The 20,438-nt window shown below is 52.1% G+C and overlaps 1 protein-coding gene across 4 annotated transcripts in view; it reads right to left on the bottom strand.

The window, feature by feature from the left end:
• Positions 1 to 20,438, bottom strand: part of pde3b (phosphodiesterase 3B) — a 321,094-nt gene that overhangs the window by 87,106 nt on the left and 213,550 nt on the right. For all 4 annotated transcript variants that reach the window (XM_038808098.1, XM_038808100.1, XM_038808097.1 and 1 more), the window contains one exon: positions 677 to 934. In XM_038808098.1, coding sequence (XP_038664026.1) covers positions 677 to 934 — 258 coding nt within the window. The remainder of the gene's footprint in view (positions 1 to 676; positions 935 to 20,438) is intronic.

Raw genomic sequence — 20,438 nt, forward strand, 5'->3', positions numbered from 1 at the left:
GCTTCCATAAAGCATAGGGGCAATTTGTCAGCCTGTTCCAAGACCTGTTTGAGGCTAACAGCGACCAGGGAAAGAGGGGTAGAGCAGACAGGAAACTACAAGGAAGTACAATGGGGAAGGGTGGAGGAGAAGAGGAGGAAACCCAGGGGAGCCACAGAGAGAGGCATGGGGTGTGTGTGGGGGGGGGGGGGGGGGGGGGGGGGAGGGAGGGAGAGAGAGAGAGAGAGAGAGAGAGAGAGAGGGGGGGGAGGAGAGGCGACAGGAAGCCCCCACCCACAAGGCCTACAACAAAAAAATACAGAAAAGAGGACAGGAGCTCAGCAATAGAACACCTAGAGTGGAAGAGGCGGATACCAACGAGGGGACAGGGAGTGGGTAGGGGAGAACATATATACCAAGCAATAGGTATGTAAATAAGAAAGTGTACAAAACGTAAATATCGGACACAAAAGTATCACTGTAGAATTTAAAACCGCCAATAAAAAACATTTAAAAAACAGGACAATTGTTGCAATTGTTTGCCACCAGAAACCCATTGGAGATTAGCTACTTCAAAGTACAAACATACATGTATGTGCAACAAAACTATTAACATTAATTGCAAAGCAGCATCTCACAATGATTCAACAGAATTGCTGTGAATCAGGTCATACATTTTGCAACATAGTCATCTAACCTTTGGAAAAATTCTTTCTCCTTTATCCGAAAAGTCCTCTATTTCTGAACAGGGATAAGAGTCAGAAAACGATGTAAGGGGATTCACTCTAGGTCTGTGTGTATTAGAGAATGTGAGCTGGGACGCAATCAAGCTGCTAATGGTTCGCAGAGATGAGCTGATATTTGAAGGGAGGGACGAGTCAGCAAGGAGGTCTGCAACCAAGCTTTGTGCCTCACCCATCACAGCAGGATCCACTCCATATCCACTCACAGAATTCTGCAACAAAACACAAGATTGAGACTTTGAAAAGTTCTACAATATATATTCAATTATGCTTATTTTCTCTATTTGCAAAATGTCAATGTTACGGTCATGGCCATCCAAATCTGTTGAAAGAAACAAAATATATTACAGCTAAAATCAAACATTGTACAATTGTGTCTGACAAATATAGGAAAACTTCAATTATCCAGCAACATGTATTTACAAAACGCCTTTAATGTAGTGCACCTTGGGATATTTCATGATGTTAAATGTGTAACACAAATATTAGCTGTTGTTCTGGTGAAACGTCCCAAGGTGTTCCACAGGAGCACTGTAGAACAAAGAAAACTACTGAGCCACGGAAGGAGCTATCGGGTCATATGATAAAAAGCTTGGCTGAAAGGTTAGGTTTTAAGATGCCAATGAGTTATGGGGCTGGAGAAGATTACAGTGGCAGGGTGGGTGAGCCCATGAAGGCATTTGAAAAGGAGAATTATGAAGTCAAGACGTTGGTTGACATGGGGCTAATGTTGTATATATTCACAAGTACACTAGTATTCTCAGTCAAAATAAATTACATATTGGTTTGGATAGTTTAAAAGAATTAGTACTGTAATATTACTTTTAGCAGCCAGTATAAATTAATCTACATCAGCATCTCTCTGATACTGTATGGCACATTCTTACTATATCCTACAAAAAGCAAAGTATTTTGTTAAATTACATCGGTTTCCTGAGGAAAACATTTTTCTTTTTAATGTTGGTTAAATATTGAAGCATCGAACTGGAGAAATCTTAGAATTTTATAATTTGAGGATTTATCGTTATAGGGCATTTTGTTTAAATGAGGCAAAAATCAGAAGTAAAATTGAAATACTGAGATTGCTGGAAATCAGAAATAAAAACAAAATGCTAGATAAACTCAGCAGGTCTGGTCGCATCTATGGAGAGAAACGGTGCCGGGATTCTCTGAGCCTCCGCGCCAAAATCGTGATCGGCGCCGGGGGGGGGGGGGGGGGGGGGGGGGTTCAAACCCGAGAAAGGGTCCGATGCTGCTCCCACGATTCTCCCGGAGAATCGCCGGCGCACGCAGTTGACGCAGCTCTGGTCGCGGGCCATTGAAAGAGGCCCCCGCGGCGATTCACCGAGTGCAGTCGGCCGAGTTCCCGATAGCGTGGTTCTCTCATCGTTCTACCCATCGGGAATTTAGCATGGCGGATGAGAGTGGATCATTCACGGGGGCGGGGGGCTCCAGGACAGCCAGGCTACCGATGGGAGGGGGGGCTTACCTTTTCGGTGCCGTGCGCATGCGTGGAACCCCCCCCCCGGACCGGAGTGCAGGCCCCTGTATCGGCAGCCGAAGCAGATAGGACTACTACAGTGCCCTGCTAGCCCCCAGCAAATCGGAGAAACACCCTGGACTTTCTCCAGGTACTGCCAGTGAATCACGTGTGTTTTTTGTAGGCGTGGGGACATAGCCCCATTATTGAAGAATCCCAACCAGGGTTAATGTAGAGTCTGAATGACCCTTTTTGCATAGGTAGAAGGGTGCAGAAAGGTCACTTAGACTAAAGATCAGAAGTTACCATTCAGTTGATCGAAAAATATATTGAGAGACTGGAGATTGTTTTGCCCTTCCCTCATGTGCACGACTCCCAAGCATCTGAGAGAAGATTTGGGAAAGGCTATTATCACATGGTCTCTCTCTCTCGCACTTGTACTTTATGAACATTCCAGGTACCAAAAGAGCATGGGTGTGAAGCTCTGATCAGAAAGGACACTAAAATGTCAGACAAATGGTACAGTGATGTTTTCAGTGTGAAGATTGCATGTGGAACCCGAGTATCAGATGTATTGTTCCTGGTATCAAAATGCTGTCAGTGAACAGCAAGCAACTTCCTTAGTCCCAGGTTAATTAAACTTCTGCTGTACTACGGCACAACACCAGTCTCCAGAAATTCAAAGAGAAAAATAATTTTCTTTTATATATCCCGTTTAATGCCATAAATTCCAAAGTGCCTCAAAGCTAATGAAATACATTTGAAATATATGCGCTGTAATAACACAACAGGGAAACACAACAGCCATTTTATGTAAAGCAATACCCCACAAACATCATCTCGATAAATTATTAAACATTTTGTTTTAGGGGCATTGCTTCAGGAGTGAAAAAATCCCAAGTGTAGGTTTTGATAATTCTACTCATTATTAGAATCTGCAATATCTATGGATTTTATTCTGTAACAACAATTTCAAATTAAGTGGTTCAGTTTTCACTTTTTAATTGGGCAATTAACAGTTAACGTAGTTGGTGACAGGAACAGCAGCTATTTATGAAAAAACTAAATTGCTTTATGACGGAGCTCATTTGAGTCTTGAGCTGAAGATTTCTTCATGGCCAAAATATGGGAAGATGGTTTTTAAAAAAAATTAATTCAAACGAATAGCCGAAGTATTGTGAACTTAAGATAACACTTTGTTTGAACAAACCAGAAACCAGGCGAGAAACAGGGCGAGGCGGAGAAGAAGTTCCAGGGCGAAGAGTAGAAGGACTGGGCGCGAGGAGGAGGAGGAGGAAGAGGAGCAGGACGAGGACTGGGCGCAAGGTGGAGGGGGGCTGGATATGAGGAGGAGGAGGGCTGGAGGCGAGGAGGAGGACTGGGTATGAGGAGTTGGAGGAAGCGGGTTGGGTGCGAGGAAGCGGGCTGGGTGCGAGGAAGCGGGCTGGGTGCGAGGAAGCGGGCTGGGTGCGAGGAAGCGGGCTGGGTGCGAGGAAGCGGGCTGGGTGCGAGGAAGCGGGCTGGGTGCGAGGAAGCGGGCTGGGTGAGAGGAGGAGGAGGAGGAGGAGGAGGAGGAGGAGGAGGAGGAGGAGGAGGAGGAGGAAGAGGACCGGGCGTGAGGTGGAGGAGGAGGACTGGGAACAAGGAGGAGTAAGAGGGCTGGGGCGAGGGCTGGGGCGAGGAAGTGGAGGAAGACTGGGCACGAGGAGGTGGAGGAAGACTGGGCACGAGGAGGAGGAAGACTGGGCACGAGGAGGTGGAGGAAGACTGGGCACGAGGAGGTGGAGGAAGACTGGGCACGAGGAGGAGGAAGACTGGGCACGAGGAGGAGGAAGACTCGGCACGAGGAGGAGGAAGACTGGGCACGAGGAGGAGGAAGACTGGGCACGAGGAAGAGGGCTGGGCGTGAGCAGCAGGACTGGGCGCGAGGAGGAGGTGGAGGACTGGATGTGAGGAGGAGGAGGAAGACTGGGCACGAGGAAGAGGGCTGGGCGTGAGCAGCAGGACTGGATGTGAGGAGGAGGAGGAGGACTGGGCCGAGGAGGAGGAGGAAGAGGGCCGGGCGCGAGGAGGAGGAGGAGGAGGACTGGGCCGAGGAGGAGGAGGAAGAGGGCCGGGCGCGAGGAGGAGGAGGAAGAGGGTCGGGCGCGAGGAGGAGGAGGAAGAGGGCCGGGCGCGAGGAGGAGGAGGAAGAGGGCCGGGCGCGAGGAGGAGGAGGAAGAGGGCCGGGCGCGAGGAGGAGGAGGAAGAGGCCGGGCGCGAGGAGGAGGAGGAAGAGGGCTGGGCGCGAGGAGGAGGAGGAAGAGGGCTGGGCGCGAGGAGGAGGAGGAAGAGGGCTGGGCACGAGGAGGAGGAGGAAGAGGGCCCGGGCACGAGGAGGAGGAGGAAGGGGCCAGGGAGCGAGGAGGAGAGGCAGGAAGAGGGCGGGGCGCGAGGAGGAGGAGGAGGAAGAGGGTCGGGCGCGAGGAGGAGGAGGAGGAAGAGGGCCGGGCGCGAGAGGAGGAGGAGGAAGAGGCGGGGCGCAGGAGGAGGAGGAGGAAGAGGGCCAGGGCGCGAGGAGGAGGAGGAGGAAGAGGGCGGGCGCGAGGAGGAGGAGGAGGAAGAGGGCGGGCGCGAGGGGAGGAGGGGAGGAAGAGGGCGGGCGCGAGGAGGAGGAGGAGGAAGAGGGCCGGGCGCGGAGGAGGAGAGGAGAAGAGGGCCGGGCGCGAGGAGGAGGAGGAGGAAGAGGGCCGGGCGCGAGGAGGAGGAGGAGGAAGAGGGCCGGGCGCGAGGAGGAGGAGGAGGAAGAGGGCCGGGCGCGAGGAGGAGGAGGAGGAAGAGGGCCGGGCGCGAGGAGGAGGAGGAGGAAGAGGGCCGGGCGCGAGGAGGAGGAGGAGGAAGAGGGCCCGGGCGCGAGGAGGAGGAGGAGGAAGAGGGCCGGGCGCGAGGAGGAGGAGGAGGAAGAGGGCCGGGCGCGAGGAGGAGGAGGAGGAAGAGGGCCGGGCGCGAGGAGGAGGAGGAGGAAGAGGGCCGGGCGCGAGGAGGAGGAGGAAGAGGGCAGGGCGCGAGGAGGAGGAGGAGGAAGAGGGCCGGGCGCGAGGAGGAGGAGGAGGAAGAGGGCCGGGCGCGAGGAGGAGGAGGAGGAAGAGGGCCGGGCGCGAGGAGGAGGAGGAGGAAGAGGGCCGGGCGCGAGGAGGAGGAGGAGGAAGAGGGCCGGGCGCGAGGAGGAGGAGGAGGAAGAGGGCCGGGCGCGAGGAGGAGGAGGAGGAAGAGGGCCGGGCGCGAGGAGGAGGAGGAGGAAGAGGGCCGGGCGCGAGGAGGAGGAGGAAGAGGGCCGGGCGCGAGGAGGAGGAGGAAGAGGGCCGGGCGCGAGGAGGAGGAGGAAGAGGGCCGGGCGCGAGGAGGAGGAGGAAGAGGGCCGGGCGCGAGGAGGAGGAGGAAGAGGGCCGGGCGCGAGGAGGAGGAGGAAGACTGGGCACGAGGAGCAGGAAGACTGGGCACGAGGAGCAGGAAGACTGGGCACGAGGAGCAGGAAGACTGGGCACGAGGAGCAGGAAGACTGGGCACGAGGAGCAGGAAGACTGGGCACGAGGAGCAGGAAGACTGGGCACGAGGAGCAGGAAGACTGGGCACGAGGAGCAGGAAGACTGGGCACGAGGAGCAGGAAGACTGGGCACGAGGAGCAGGAAGATGGGCACGAGGAGCAGGAAGACTGGGCACGAGGAGCAGGAAGACTGGGCACGAGGAGCAGGAAGGACTGGGACGAGGAGAGCAGGAAGACTGGGCACGAGGAGCAGGAAGACTGGGCACGAGGAGGAGGAAGGACTGGGCACGAGGAGCAGGGAAGGACTGGGCACGAGGAGGAGGAAGACTGGGCACGAGGAGCAGGAAGACCTGGGCACGAGGAGGCAGGAAGACTGGGCCGAGGAGCAGGAAGACTGGGCACGATCGAGGAGCAGGAAGACTGGGCACGAGGAGCAGGAAGACTGGGCACGAGGAGCAGGAAGACTGGGCACGAGGAGCAGGAAGACTGGGCACGAGGAGCAGGAAGACTGGGCACGAGGAGCAGGAAGACTGGGCACGAGGAGCAGGAAGACTGGGCGCGAGGAGCAGGAAGGACTGGCACGAGGAGCAGGAAGACTGGGCACGAGGAGCAGGAAGACTGGGCACGCGGAGAGGAAAGACTGGCACGAGGAGGGAGGAAGACTGGGCACGAGGAGGAGGAAGGACTGGGCACGAGGAGGAGGAGGACTGGGCACGAGGAGGAGGAAGACTGGGCACGAGGAGGAGGAAGACTGGGCACGAGGAGGAGGAAGACTGGGCACGAGGAGGAGGAAGACTGGGCACAAGGAGGAGAAAGACTGGGCACGAGGAGGAGGAAGACTGGGCACGAGGAGGAGGAAGACTGGGCACGAGGAGGAGGAAGACTGGGCACGAGGAGGAGGAAGACTGGGCACGAGGAGGAGGAAGACTGGGCACGAGGAGGAGGAAGACTGGGCACGAGGAGGAGGAAGACTGGGCACGAGGAGGAGGAAGACTGGGCACGAGGAGGAGGAAGACTGGGCACGAGGAGGAGGAAGACTGGGCACGAGGAGGAGGAAGACTGGGCACGAGGAGCAGGAAGACTGGGCACGAGGAGCAGGAAGACTGGGCACGAGGAGCAGGAAGACTGGGCACGAGGAGCAGGAAGACTGGGCACGAGGAGCAGGAAGACTGGGCACGAGGAGCAGGAAGACTGGGCACGAGGAGGAGGAAGACTGGGCACGAAGAGGAGGAAGATTGGGTGTGAGGTGGAGGAGGAGGACTGGGTGTGAGGTGGAGGAGGAGGACTGGGCGCCTGGAGGAGGAGGAAGTCTGGTAGCGAAGAGGACGACAACTGGGCACAAGGACAAGGCTGACTGGGCATGAGGAGAGGACTGGACTCCTCGGGTAATGAAGCAATCCATGTACAAATGCAGCACTACCTGGGCAATATCGAGGCTTGGGCAAGTTACATTCACATCACACATATGCCAGGCAGTGACCATCTCTGACAATAGAGGATGTAATTACCGCCCTTTGACAATCAAAGGCATTACCATCGCTGAATCACCCACAATCAACATCCTCAGGGGGTTACGATTGATCAGAAACTGAACTGGACCATTTTTCACTGTGGTTACCAGGGCAGGTCAAAGTCTAGGAATCCTCAGGCGACTAACACCTGGCTCCCCAAAGCCTGTCCACTATCTACAAGGCACCAGTCAGGAGCGATCACAGTAAGAAGTCTTACAACACCAGGTTAAAGTCCAACAGGTTTGTTTGGAATAGCTCCTTCAGGTGAGTGAAGAGATGGATTCCACAAACACATGTATACACAAAGTCAATGATGCAAGATGAAACTTTGCGCAACTTGGCTATCAGTTTCTGATCTTTGGGTAAGCGTTCTCCAAGGCGGCCTTCAGGACGCGCGACAACACAGAATCGCCGAGCAGAAACTGATAGCCAAGTTGCGCACACGAGTACAGCCTAAACCGGGATCTTGGATTCATGTCTCACTACATTCACCCCCCCCACTATCTGGTCTGGGCTTGCAAAATCCTACTAACTGTACTGGTTTGAGACAATTCACACTTGTGATTATCCCTCTCTACAGTTGCACCATCTGGACCTGTAATTACCTGCAAAAACCCACATTCAAAGAACCATCTGGCATCATTGATTGACTTTGTCTATATGTTTTTGTGGATCCCACCTCTTCACTCATCTGAGGAGGGAACTGTGCTCTGAAAGCTAGTGATTACAAACAAACCTGTTGGACTTTAACCTGGTGTTGTAAAACTTCTTACTGTGCACACCCCAGTCCAGCGCCGGCATCTCCACATCAAGTCAGGAGTGTCATGGGATACTCTCCACTTGCCTGGATGAGTGCAGCTCCAACAACTCTCGAGAAGCTTGACACCATCCAGGACAAAGCAGCCGCTTGATTGCTCCCCCTTCCACATTCAAACCCTCCACCAACGAACAGTGGCAGCTATGTGTTCCATCTACAAGATACACTGAAGTAACTCACGAAAGTTCCTTAGAGAGCACCTTCCAAACCCACACCCACTACCACCTAGAAGGACAAGAGCAGCAGATACCTGGGAGCCCCACCATCTGGAGGTTCCCCTCCAAGTCACTCACCACCCTGACTTTGAAATATATTGCCGTTCCTTCACTGTCACTGGGGCAACCCTGGAACTCCTCCCTAACAGCACAATGGGTGTACCTAAACCCCAAGGGCTGCAGCGGGTCAAGAAAGCAACTCACCACCACCTTCTGATGGTCAACTGGTAATGGGCAATAAATGCTGGCCAAGTCAGCGACACCCATACCCCGTAAATGAATTTTTTTTTAAATAAATTTAGATTACCCAATTATTTTTTCCAATTAAGGGGCAATTTAGCATGGCCAATCCACCTACTCTGCACATTTTTGGGTTGTGGGGGCAAAACCCACGCAGACACGGGGAGAATGTGCAAACTCCACACAGACAGTGACCCAGAGCCGGGATCGAACCTGGGACCTCAGCGCCGTGAGGCGGTTGTGCTAACCACTAGGCCACCGTGCTGCCCCTCTTAAATGAATTTTTAAAATGTATTTTAAAAGACATGTGTAAGTACGCTGAAGAAGAAACATTCAGCAAAAGTACAAATGATCAATGGGTATTTTTATTAACTACATTACTGTGTATGAAGGCAGTATTTACTGAAATTTGTGTTGAGTCGGACAATTCTCAGACAGAAGATAGTTTATTACAAAACCAGATCAACAACCGTGCAAAGCAATGGCTTTGTATTCAGGAATATCAAAACGAACCACACGTCAGTGCAAAGTTCTAATCAAAGTCAGAAATTATTATAAACAATACAATTTCTGCTGGAAACAAGACCAAAAACCTGAAACAGACTCAGTCTCCAAATTAAAATCCCACATTAAATCTAATTGTTCCCACATTTTCAGCAAATAATTTGTAAATCATCCATTGTTGCAACAATGAAATCATTGCAGCTACTGTAAAAACAGGAACTACGCTGTGCAGCCATGCAGGGCTACATCAAAGGGCTGAGCATAGCTCACAGAAAGATGAAATTCATACAAAAGGGCAGGAATTAATTCAAAGGGTGACAAGAGTTTATGCAATTTTGACGTCAATACCATACACAAAAGCAGCTTGTCTGGATATGGCACAAAGGTCATTCCACACACCCCATCTCCCCCTTTCATTTGGTTGCTTCAACAACTTCAGTGTCTAAAATAAATATATCTGTTCAGCTTTATGTATCCTGTACAGTGCACAACGATAAACAACAGTGGAAGAAACAAAGTCCTTCAACAATTAAGTGATTTTTTTTAATGCATTTTGAATACACTCGAGAATAATACTTCCAAAATGTAATGCATCTGACATACGGATAATCATATTTCCTTTGTAGACATCAAAAATACATCCGAAGCTGGCTATTAAATGAGAGAAACAGTAAATGAGGAAAGCTGTTGAATGAGCTCCTGAACATCAACAGGAGCTGTGTACTTTTTGAGGCATACTTGCAATGCTGCTGGTTTAACCATGTCTGCCACCCAGGCAGTCAGGGCAAAAAAACATAAGCACAAAAAAAGAATCAGCATCATAATTGCTCGTGTTAGCACGAGAGAATTTCTATGCTCCAAGATTTGTGGTCATTTCCCCAAGTGGCTGAAAACTTAACTGCGCTCCTGCACTTTTATCACAGACTGCTGTGATGAAACGTCAGTTCGGAGGTCAGGAACTCCAATTCCCAACAAACCTCAGGCCTTTTGTGCTGGGAACCAGATGCACATGCGCAACCCGGGCATTTTATGTTTTTCAGGTGAACAATCGATCCTATGCATTTACGCAAAAGCATTAAAGAAGAACAGCATGAAAGGGCAGGTCAGTTGACATGCTATGGAGTGCAATTCTTGAGTGAGTGCTCGAGGGGGGGTGAGATACAGCAGGGTGACAGGGAGAGGTCCCAAACAGAGCTGCTAGTTTTTGGGTTTTTTTAAAATAATTTTTATTGGAATTTTTTTACAGAAAATATAAAAATATAACAACAAGTATAGCAACAAGCAGTAATATGCAACTAACAGCCCCATAACACCCACAATTCCCCCCATACCGTAACATCACATGTATCACACTCCCCCCACCTCCCCCCCCCCCCCCCCCCAACAAGAGAACTTAACCATAAATTAAAATTAAATAAATCAAATTTAAATAAAATAAGCAAACATAATCAACGTGTCCCCCCCGGGTTGCTGGTGCTACTGTCCCAGTACCCTATCGTTGATCCAGAAAGTCGAGGAAAGGTTGCCACCGTTTAAAGAACCCTTGCACCGATCCTCTCAGGGCGAATTTAACCTTCTCAAGCTTAATGAAGCCCGCCATGTCATTGATCCAGGTCTCCACGCTTGGGGGCCTCGCGTCCTTCCACTGTAGCAAAATCCTTCGCCGGGCTATTAGGGACGCAAAGGCCAGCACACCGGCCTCTTTCGCCTCCTGCACTCCCGGCTCTGCCCCAACCCCAAAGATCGCGAGTCCCCATCCTGCTTGACCCTGGATCCCACCACCCTTGACACCGTCCTCGCCACCCCCTTCCAGAACTCCTCCAATGCCGGGCATGCCCAGAACATATGGGCATGGTTCGCTGGACTCCCCGAGCACCTGACACACCTATCTTCACCCCCAAAGAACCTACTCATCCTCGTCCCAGTCATGTGGGCCCTATGCAGCACCTTGAATTGGATGAGGCTAAGCCGCGCACACGAGGAGGAAGAATTTACCCTCTCCAGGGCATCAGCCCATGTCCCGTCTTCGATCTGTTCCCCCAGTTCCCCCTCCCACTTCGTTTTCAGCTCCTCTACTGACGCCTCTTCCACCTCCTGCATAAGCTTGTAGATATCGGATATCTTCCCCTCCCCGACCCAGACCCCCGAGAGCACCCTGGCACTCACCCCCCTCGTGGGGAGCGCAGGGAATCCCTCCACCTGCCGTCTAGCAAATGCCTTTACCTGCAGATATCTAAACATGTTTCCCGGCGGGAGCCCACATTTCTCCTCCAACTCCCCCAGGCTCGCAAACCTTCCGTCGATAAACAGGTCCCTCAGCTGACTAATGCCCGCTCTATACCATCCCCGAAATCCCCCATCCATGTTCCCCGGGACGAACCTATGGTTCCCCCTTAACGGAGCCTCCATCGAGCCCCCCACCTCTCCCCTATGTCGCCTCCACTGCCCCCAAATCTTGAGGGTAGCCGCCACCACCGGACTCGTGGTATACCTCATGGGAGGTACCTACTGGGCGGCCACAGCGCCGTTACCAGGGCCCCCAGGCTTGTATCCCCACAGGACGCTCTCTCCATCCGGTTCCATGCTGCCCCCTCCCCCTCCATCACCCACTTACGCACCATCGACACGTTGGCCGCCCAGTAGTACCCCGAGAGGTTGGGCAACGCCAGCCCCCCCCCCATCTCTACTCCGCTCCAAGAAGACCCTCTTCACCCTCGGGGTGCCATGCGCCCAAACAAATCCCATGATGCTGCTGGTCACCCTTTAAAAAAAGGCCCTAGGGATAAAGATGGGCAAGCACTGGAAGAGGAACAAGAACCTCGGGAGAACCGTCATTTTGACGGATTGCACTCTGCCCGCCAGCGATAGCGGCACCATGTCCCACCTTTTAAATTCCTCCTCCATCTGTTCCACTAGTCTGGTGAAGTTAAGCTTATGAAGAGCCCCCCAAATCCTGGCCACCTGCACCCCCAGGTACCTGAAACTCTTCACTGCCCTCCTGAAGGGGAGCCTCCCAATTCCCTCCTCCTGATCTCCCGGGTGCACTACAAATACCTCGCTCTTTCCTAAGTTCAGCTTATAGCCCGAGAAGCCCCCAAATTCCGCTAACAGCTCTATCACCCCCGGCATTCCCCCCTCTGGGTCCGCCACATATAACAGCAGGTCGTCCGCATACAGCGATACCCGGTGCTCCTCCCCACCCCGCACCAGACCCCTCCACTTCCCTGACTCCCTCAACGCCATGGCCAGCGGTTCAATCGCCAGTGCAAAGAGCAGGGGGGACAGGGGACACCCCTGCCTGGTCCCACGATAAAGCCTAAAATACTCCGATCTCCTTCCATTTGTGACTACACTCGCCATCGGCGCCACGTCAAGCAGCCTCACCCATTTGATGAATCCCTCCCCAAATCTAAACCTCTCCAGCACCTCCCACAAGTACCCCCACTCAACTCTATCAAACGCTTTCTCTGCGTCCAGCGCCACCACTATCTCCGCCTCCCCCTCCACTGCCGGCATCATGATAACATTGAGCAGTCTCCGCACATTCGTGTTGAGCTGCCGCCCCTTGACAAATCCTGTCTGATCTTCATGAATTACCTCTGGCACACAATCCTCTATCCTGGTAGCCAGGATCTTCGCCAGCAACTTAGCGTCTACGTTAAGGAGCGAGATAGGCCTATATGATCCGCACTGCAAGGGGTCCTTATCCCGTTTTAGGATCAAAGAGATCAGTGCCCGCGACATCGTCGGGGTCAAAGCCCCCCCGCCCCCCTCCCACGCCTCATTGAAAGTTCGCACCAGCAGGGGACCCACCAGGTCCGCATATTTTTTGTAAAATTCTGCCGGGAACCCGTCCGGCCCCAGGGCCTTACCTGACTGCATTTGCCCGATCCCCCTGACTAGCTCCTCCAACTCTATCGGTGCCCCCAGCCCCTCTACCAGCCTCTCTTGAACCCTTGGGAAACATAGCCTGTTCATGAAGCTCTCCATCTCCTCTCTCCCCCTCGGAGGTTCCGACCGGTACAATCCCTCGTAAAAGTCCCTAAAGACCCCGTTTACTTCTGTCCCCTTCTGCACTACATTTCCACCCCCATCCTTCACCCCCCCAATTTCCCAGCCGCATCTCGCCTACGGAGCTGATGCGTCAACATCCTGCTCGCCTTCTCTCCATACTCATATACCGCGCCCTGCGCCCTCCTCCACTGTGTCTCCGCCTTTCTGGTGGTCAACAAGTCAAAATTGGCCTGCAACCTGCGCCGTTCTCCCAGCAACCCTTCCTCCGGTGCCTCCGCATATCTCCTGTCCACCTCCAGAAGCTCTCCCACCAGTCTCTCCCTCTCCTTCCTCTCCCTCCTTTCCCTGTGGGCCCGGATGGAGATCAGCTCCCCCCGGATCACTGCTTTCAGAGCCTCCCAGACCATCCCCACCTGGACCTCCCCCGTATTATTGGTATCTAGATACCCCTCAATGCTTCTCCGAACCCTCTTACACACCTCCTCCTCCGCCAGCATCCCCACATCCAGGCGCCAGAGCGGGCGCTGGTCCCGTGCCTCCCCCATCTCCAGATCAACCCAGTGCGGGGCATGGTCCGAAATCGCTATGGCCGAATACTCGGCATCCTGCACCCTCGGGATCAATCCCCTGCTCAGGACAAAAAAGTCTATCCGGGAATAAACCCTATGGACGTGAGAGAAAAAGGAATACTCCCGCGCTCTCGGTCTCCCAAACCTCCAGGGATCCACCCCTCCCATCTGGTCCATGTATCCCCTCAGCACTTTGGCCGCCGTCGGTCTCCTACCCGTCCTTGAACTGGGCCGGTCCAGTGTGGGATCCAGCACTGTGTTAAAATCTCCCCCCATGATTAGGCCCCCTGCCTCCAGGTCCGGGATGCGGCCCAACAATCGGCTCATGAAGCCAGCATCATCCCAATTCGGGGCATATACGTTCACCAGCACCACCTTCTCTCCCTGCAGCCTACCCCTCACCATGATATATCTGCCCTCCTTGTCCGACACCATCTCAGCCGCCTCAAACGCCACCCTCTTCCCCACTAGAATCGCCACCCCCCGGTTCTTCGCGTCCAATCCTGAATGATAAACCTGCCCCACCCACCCCTTCCTCAGACGGACCTGGTCCGCCACCTTCAGGTGGGTCTCCTGGAGCATAGCCACGTCCGCCTTCAACCCCCTTAGATGGGAGAACACCCTGGTTCTCTTAACCGGCCCGTTCACCCCCCTCACGTTCCAGGTAATCAGCCGGATCAGAGGGCAACCCGCCCCCCTCCCCCGCCGACTAACCATAGCTTGGCAGATGTTCGCCCCAGGCCAGCACACCCCGCTCGACCCGTTCCCCATGGCGATAGCGCCTCTCCTCTTCCCCCCCGGCCCCCATCGGCTCCTTTCTAGTCGTTCCAGCAGCAACCCGGTATCCCCCCCCCCCCAGGCTAGGACCCCTCCTAGCCGCGACGCACCCTCCATGGTACTTCCGTGAGTCAGCTGACTTCTGCTGACCCCGGCAGCTCCCGCCAAAACCTATCCCCTCCCGGCTTGGGGTCATCCCCCTCTTGCCACACCTCCTTGGCATTGCTGCAGCGCGGGAAAAAAGACCCGTAGAGGTCCCGCCCCCACTGCAAGCTCCACCCCCCCCTGCCCCGCAGCGCGGGAAACCAGAGGAAAGCCCGTGCTTTCACACTGCCACACCCCACCCTTCTGACGCAGTTCCCCAAAATCCAGTTTCCCCTCAATCCCCAGCCCCGTACAGAAGAGAACATATAGAACACAAACCCCCAACACTCCCCACCTAACCCACAACCATGCCCAACAAACAAACCCACCCGTAACCAGAGCAAACAGAAAACCAGCATAGATAACACACATGTCGAAGTTGAAAAAGTTGAAACAGTTGGAACAAAGCAGCCACAGCGGAAACAACGCCGGCCAAAGTATGTCCCCAGGCCCTAGTTCGAGTCCAGCTTCTCCGCCTGTACAAAGGCCCACGCCTCCTCCGGGGACTCGAAGTAATGGTGCCGGTCCTTGTATGTCACCCACAGGCGCGCAGGCTGCAGCATTCCAAACCTGACCTGCTTAGCATGAAGCACCGCCTTCGTCCGGTTGAACCCGGCCCGCCGCTTAGCCACCTCCGCACTCCAGTCCTGGTAGATCCTCACTACCAAATTCTCCCATTTACTGCTCCTCTCTTTCTTGGCCCAGCGCAGCACACACTCCCGGTCACTGAATCGGTGGAACCGCACCAGCACCGCCCTCGGGGGCTCACCTGCCTTGGGCCTCCTGGCCATCACTCTGTGCGCTCCCTCGAGCTCCAGGGGCAAATGGAAGGACCCCGCTCCCATCAACGAGCTCAACATCGTGGTCACATACGCCGGGAGATCCGACCCCTCCAGCCCCTCCGCCAGGCCCAGGATCCTCAGATTCTTTCGCCTCGTGCAAACGTCCAGCTCCTCCAAGCGGTCCTGCCACTTTTTATGAAGTGCCTCGTGCAACTCCACTTTCCCAACGAGGACCACGGCCTCCTCCTCTCTTTCAACGGCCTGCAGCTGCATATCCCGAATAGACTCCTCCTGTGCCGCCTGGGTCCCAAGCAGCTTGGTCGTAGTTGCATTCATGGAGTCCAGCAGCTCAGCCTTCAGCTCAGCAAAACAACATAGGAGCGAGGCCTGTTGCTCCTGCGCCCACTTCCACCAGTCCTCGGGTGTTGCGCCGGCCGCCATTTTGTTTTTCTTCACCTGTTTTTTTGGGGGAGTTACTGCAGCCTTTTTCACCATATAGTGTGGGGCAAGTTCTTCCAGGCACCTTTCCCCACCGGGATACGTAGCAACAGCACCGTTTTGGGCCCACAAAACGGCCCAAAAGTCCTTAAATAGCAGGAGCGCTGGCCGCCATTCTGTTTTTCTTCTCCCGTTTTTTTGGGGGCGTTACTGCAGCCTTTTTCACCATATAATGTGGGGCAAGTTCTTCCAGGCACCTTCCCCCACCAGGATGCATAGAAACAGCGCCGTTTGGGGCCCTCAAAACGGCCCAAAAGTCCCTAAATAGCAGGAGTGCCGGCCGCCATTTTGTTTTTCTTCCCCCGTTTTTTTGGGGGAGTTACTGCAGCCTTTTTCTTCTTCCCACTCCGGGTGAGCACCATATAGTGTGGGGCAAGTTCTTCCAGGCACCTTCCCCCACCGGGATGCGTAGAAACAGCGCCGTTTGGGGGCCTCGAAACGGCCCAAAAGTCCCTAAATAGCGGGAGCCGTAACCCAGGCCGGTGGAACTTGGCGGAACTCGTCGGGCACACGGCTGTCGAGCGCGGAGAATCGCCACGGGGCCCACTTTCAATGCTGCCAACTGGCGTGGCGGCGACCCCACGGGCGCGATTGCCGCCTATTCTCCGGTCACCAGTGAATCGGCGGCCCAGCTTCGGAGCGGTGGATTCTCCGACCCGGCTCGGGATCAGAGAATCCCGGCCAAACTTTCAGTGAGGTTGGCTGGCTCACAATGTGACAAATAAATGCATAGAATTGGATTTGGTCGCATCTGTCATGTATTCTGTAGCTTGGATTTGTTTATTGTCATGTGTACCGAGATAGTGAAAAGTATCTTTCAGTGAGCAGATCAAACAGATCATTTAGTACATGAAAAGAAAATTAAATAAGAAAATACATTATGGGGTGTTCAACCACAATTTGCTTGTTAATTCTCATGTACATGATACTTACCCTCAATGTTAGAATGTAAGATAGATATTGTAAATTGTTTCATCTTTCTGAACCTGTAAACTTTATTTTTGTTTGTTCCAAACACATGTGACTTTATTCACCCAGTAAACGGCTTAATTTTTATACTTTTGTGTACTTTAAACAAAACACTATTGGTTCCAAACCAGATCTCCCCTCCCCTTCCCACCTCCAACAACCCGGGATCTGGCCAAAAACCATCATTGGGTGAAATGACCAACTCTATATTAAAAGTGGCACTTCAGTGGATCATAGAATTCCATAGAATTTACAGGGCAGAAGGAGGCCATTTGGCCCATCGAGTCCAGACCATCCCTTGAAAGAGCACCCGAAGCCCATGCAACCCAGTGACCCCAGCTAACATTTTTGGACACCAAGGGGCAATTTAGTATGGCCAATCCACCTAACCTGTACATCTTTGGACTGTGGGAAGAAACCGGAGCACCTGGAGGAAATCCGTGCAGACACAGGGTCAAAGTGCAAACTCCACACAGACACTCGCCTGAGACTGGAATTGAACCCAGGTCCCTTGAGATGTGAGGCAGCAGGACTGACCACTGTGCCACCTTGCTGTCCATCAAGCAGCTAAGACTGGCATTTTACAACATGGATCACATTAGAGAAATCAAAAGGAGATGTTCATAAATACCTCTGAGCCCACTTGCCTTTCTAGTTGCCTTGAAACTATTTTTAAAATCAAGAGTTCAGTCTGTATTTTACATCCCATCAAAAGAGTAACAATCAAATTTATGGGCAACATGGTCATACCAATTAATTTAAGCAGGCAACAAATATTAACATTATGTCTGCAGACGAAAATCAGCAGGGATCATGTCATGAATTACGTAGAAGACATATTTGGCGAATAGAAGCACGAGGCCATTCGGCCCTTCGAGCCTACTCCACCATTCATGATGATCATGATTGATCATCAAGTTCAATATCCTGATCCCGCCTTCGCCTCATATCCCTTGGTTCCTGTAGCCCCAAGAGCTATATCTAATTCCTTCTTGAAATGACACAACGTTTTGGACTCAACTACTTCCTGTGGTAGTGAATTCCACACATTCACCACTCTCTGGGTGAAGAAATTTTGCCTCACCTCAGTCCTAAAAGTTTTACCACTTATTCTCAAACTATGACCCCTAGTTCTGGAACATTCTCTCAGAATCTGTCTAATCCTGTCAGAATTATATCAGATTCTATGAGATCCCCTTTCACTCTTGTCAACTGCAATGGATATAATCCTAACCGATTTAGTTGCGCCATCCCAGGAATCAGCCTGGTAAACATTTGCTGCACTCCCTCCAGAGAAGAACACCCTTCCTCAGATAAGGACACTAAAACTGCACACAATATTCCAGGTGTGGCCTCATCAATGTCCTATACAATTGCAGTAAAACATTCCCATTCCTATACTCAAATCTTCTCGCTATGAACACCAACATACATACCATTTGCCTTCTTTGTTACCTGCTGGACCTGCGCGCTTACTTTCAGAAACTGATGGACTGAGTATCTACCTCTCTTAATTTACAGCCATTCAAATAATAATCTGCCTTCCTATTTTTGCTACAAAAGCGGATAACATCACATTTATCCACATTATACTGCCTCTGGCATGCATTTACCGACTCACTCAGCCTGTCCAAATCCTGCTGAAGCATCTCTGCATCACGCTCCAACCCAACGTTGATTCATCGACAAATTTGGAGATAAATGTAGTTCCCATGTCCAAATCATTAATATAGAATGTCAACAGTTCAGGTCCCAGCACATATCCCTGAGGTACCCCACTAGTTACTGCCCGTCAATCGGGAAAAAATACATTTATTCCAACCTTTTGCTTCCCGTCTGCTAACCAGCTTTCTATCCATCTCAAGACACTACCTGCAATCCCATGAGCTTGAACTTGACATGATAATCTGCTGTGCAAGACCTTGTCGAAAGCCTTCTGAAAGTCTAAATAAGCCACATCCATTGGTTCTCCCTGGTCAACTCTACTAGTTACACCCGAAGGAATTCTAGATTTCTCAAGCATGATACTTAAATCCATGCTGACTTTGTCTGATCATATCGCTGCTTTCCAAATGCTGAGCGACAAAATCCTTGATCATGGACTCTAGCAACTTCCCTATTCGCAACGTTAGGCTCACTGGTCTATAGTTCCCCGTTTTCTCTCTACCTCCCCCTTTTGAATAGCGGGCTTATATTCACTGATATCATGGTTGATCATCAAGTTCAATGCCCTGATCCAGTCTTCTCCTCATATCCCTGGATTCCGTTATCCCCAAAAGCTTTATCTAATTTGTTCTTGAAATTACACAACGCCTCAACTACTTTCTGTGGTAGTGAATTCCACAGATTCACGGGTGAAGAAATTTTGCCTCACCTCAGTCTGAAAAGATTTACCCCTTATCCTCAAACTCACCCCCTAGTTCTGGAACATTTCCAATTCTGGAACCCTCCAATTTGTAGAACCATTCTAGAGTTAGATGAATTTTGGAAAATGACGACCAATGGATCTACTATTCCTTTTTCAATTTAAAAAAACCTTTAAAGTGCCCAATTCATTTTTTCCCCCAATTCTGGGGCAATTTAGCATCTCCAATTCACCTTACGCTGCACATTTTTTTGGGTTGTAGGGGTGAGACCCACGAAGACATGGGGAGAATGTGCAAACTCCACATGGACAATGACCCCAGGGCCGGGATCGAACCCGGGTTTTCGGTGCCATGAGGCAGCTGTGCTAACCACTGCTCCACCATGCTGCCCCGGATCTTCTATTCATAGGGCCACTTCCTTGAGTACTCGGAGATGAAGATTATCAGGCCCCGGAGATCCATCCGCCTTCAATCCCATTAACTTCCTCAAAACCATTCACGTTGCCAGGATTCACTCGTATAGACCTTAATGCAATGTTCTTCAAACTCGGGGGCGCGACCTGCGGGTGGGCAGGTGTCGGGAGGGTCGTGGAGCCATCCTTCGCGGCGCTCCCAATCGCACGAATCAGCCGGCTTTTAATAATGCCGGCTGCAAGCGGCCTTCAAATTGGCCGCGAACATTTATATATATATTTTTTTTTAATATATATAATCGGCCGCATTACGCATGCGGCCCGAACATTGGTGCGCATGCGCAAAAACTATATCGTCACGTGCTTTGGGCGCGATTGCGATTCCTCCATTTTGTTAGCACCAAACAAGCAACAGGACAGTAAAATTTAAAATGGATCGTTTTGTTATAAGGAAGAGAGGACCAGAGACACAAACAGGCCAGGATCTCTCAACTCAACCTGAAGAGAGTGGCTCAGGAGAATCCACAGCAGGACAAAGCAGAGTTGGTGTGAACTGTTCAGAGGAGTCCACAGCAGGACAAAGCAGTGCTGGTGTGAGCTCCAGGGCCTCTGGTGAACAGCCCACTAAGAAACTGAAATCAGGCACAAAGCAGTATAAAGACGATTTTTTAAGGTATGGATTAATTAATTGTGCCAATGCAAATCAGGATGCAAGGCCCATGTGCTTTATATGCAGGGAAGTGCTGGCAAATGAAAGTTTAAAACCCTCAAAACTTCAAAGGCATTTGAAGACTACGCATGGCGAGTTCAAGGACAAACTTCTTGATTATTTTTTCAAAGGATGCAACGAGAACTTAAATTGTCGGCTGAAGTCCTCAGCAGAAATGTTACATT

The sequence above is a fragment of the Scyliorhinus canicula genome, chromosome 9, assembly GCF_902713615.1.
Source record: "Scyliorhinus canicula chromosome 9, sScyCan1.1, whole genome shotgun sequence".
In the NCBI taxonomy this organism is placed as follows: Eukaryota; Metazoa; Chordata; class Chondrichthyes; order Carcharhiniformes; family Scyliorhinidae; genus Scyliorhinus; species Scyliorhinus canicula.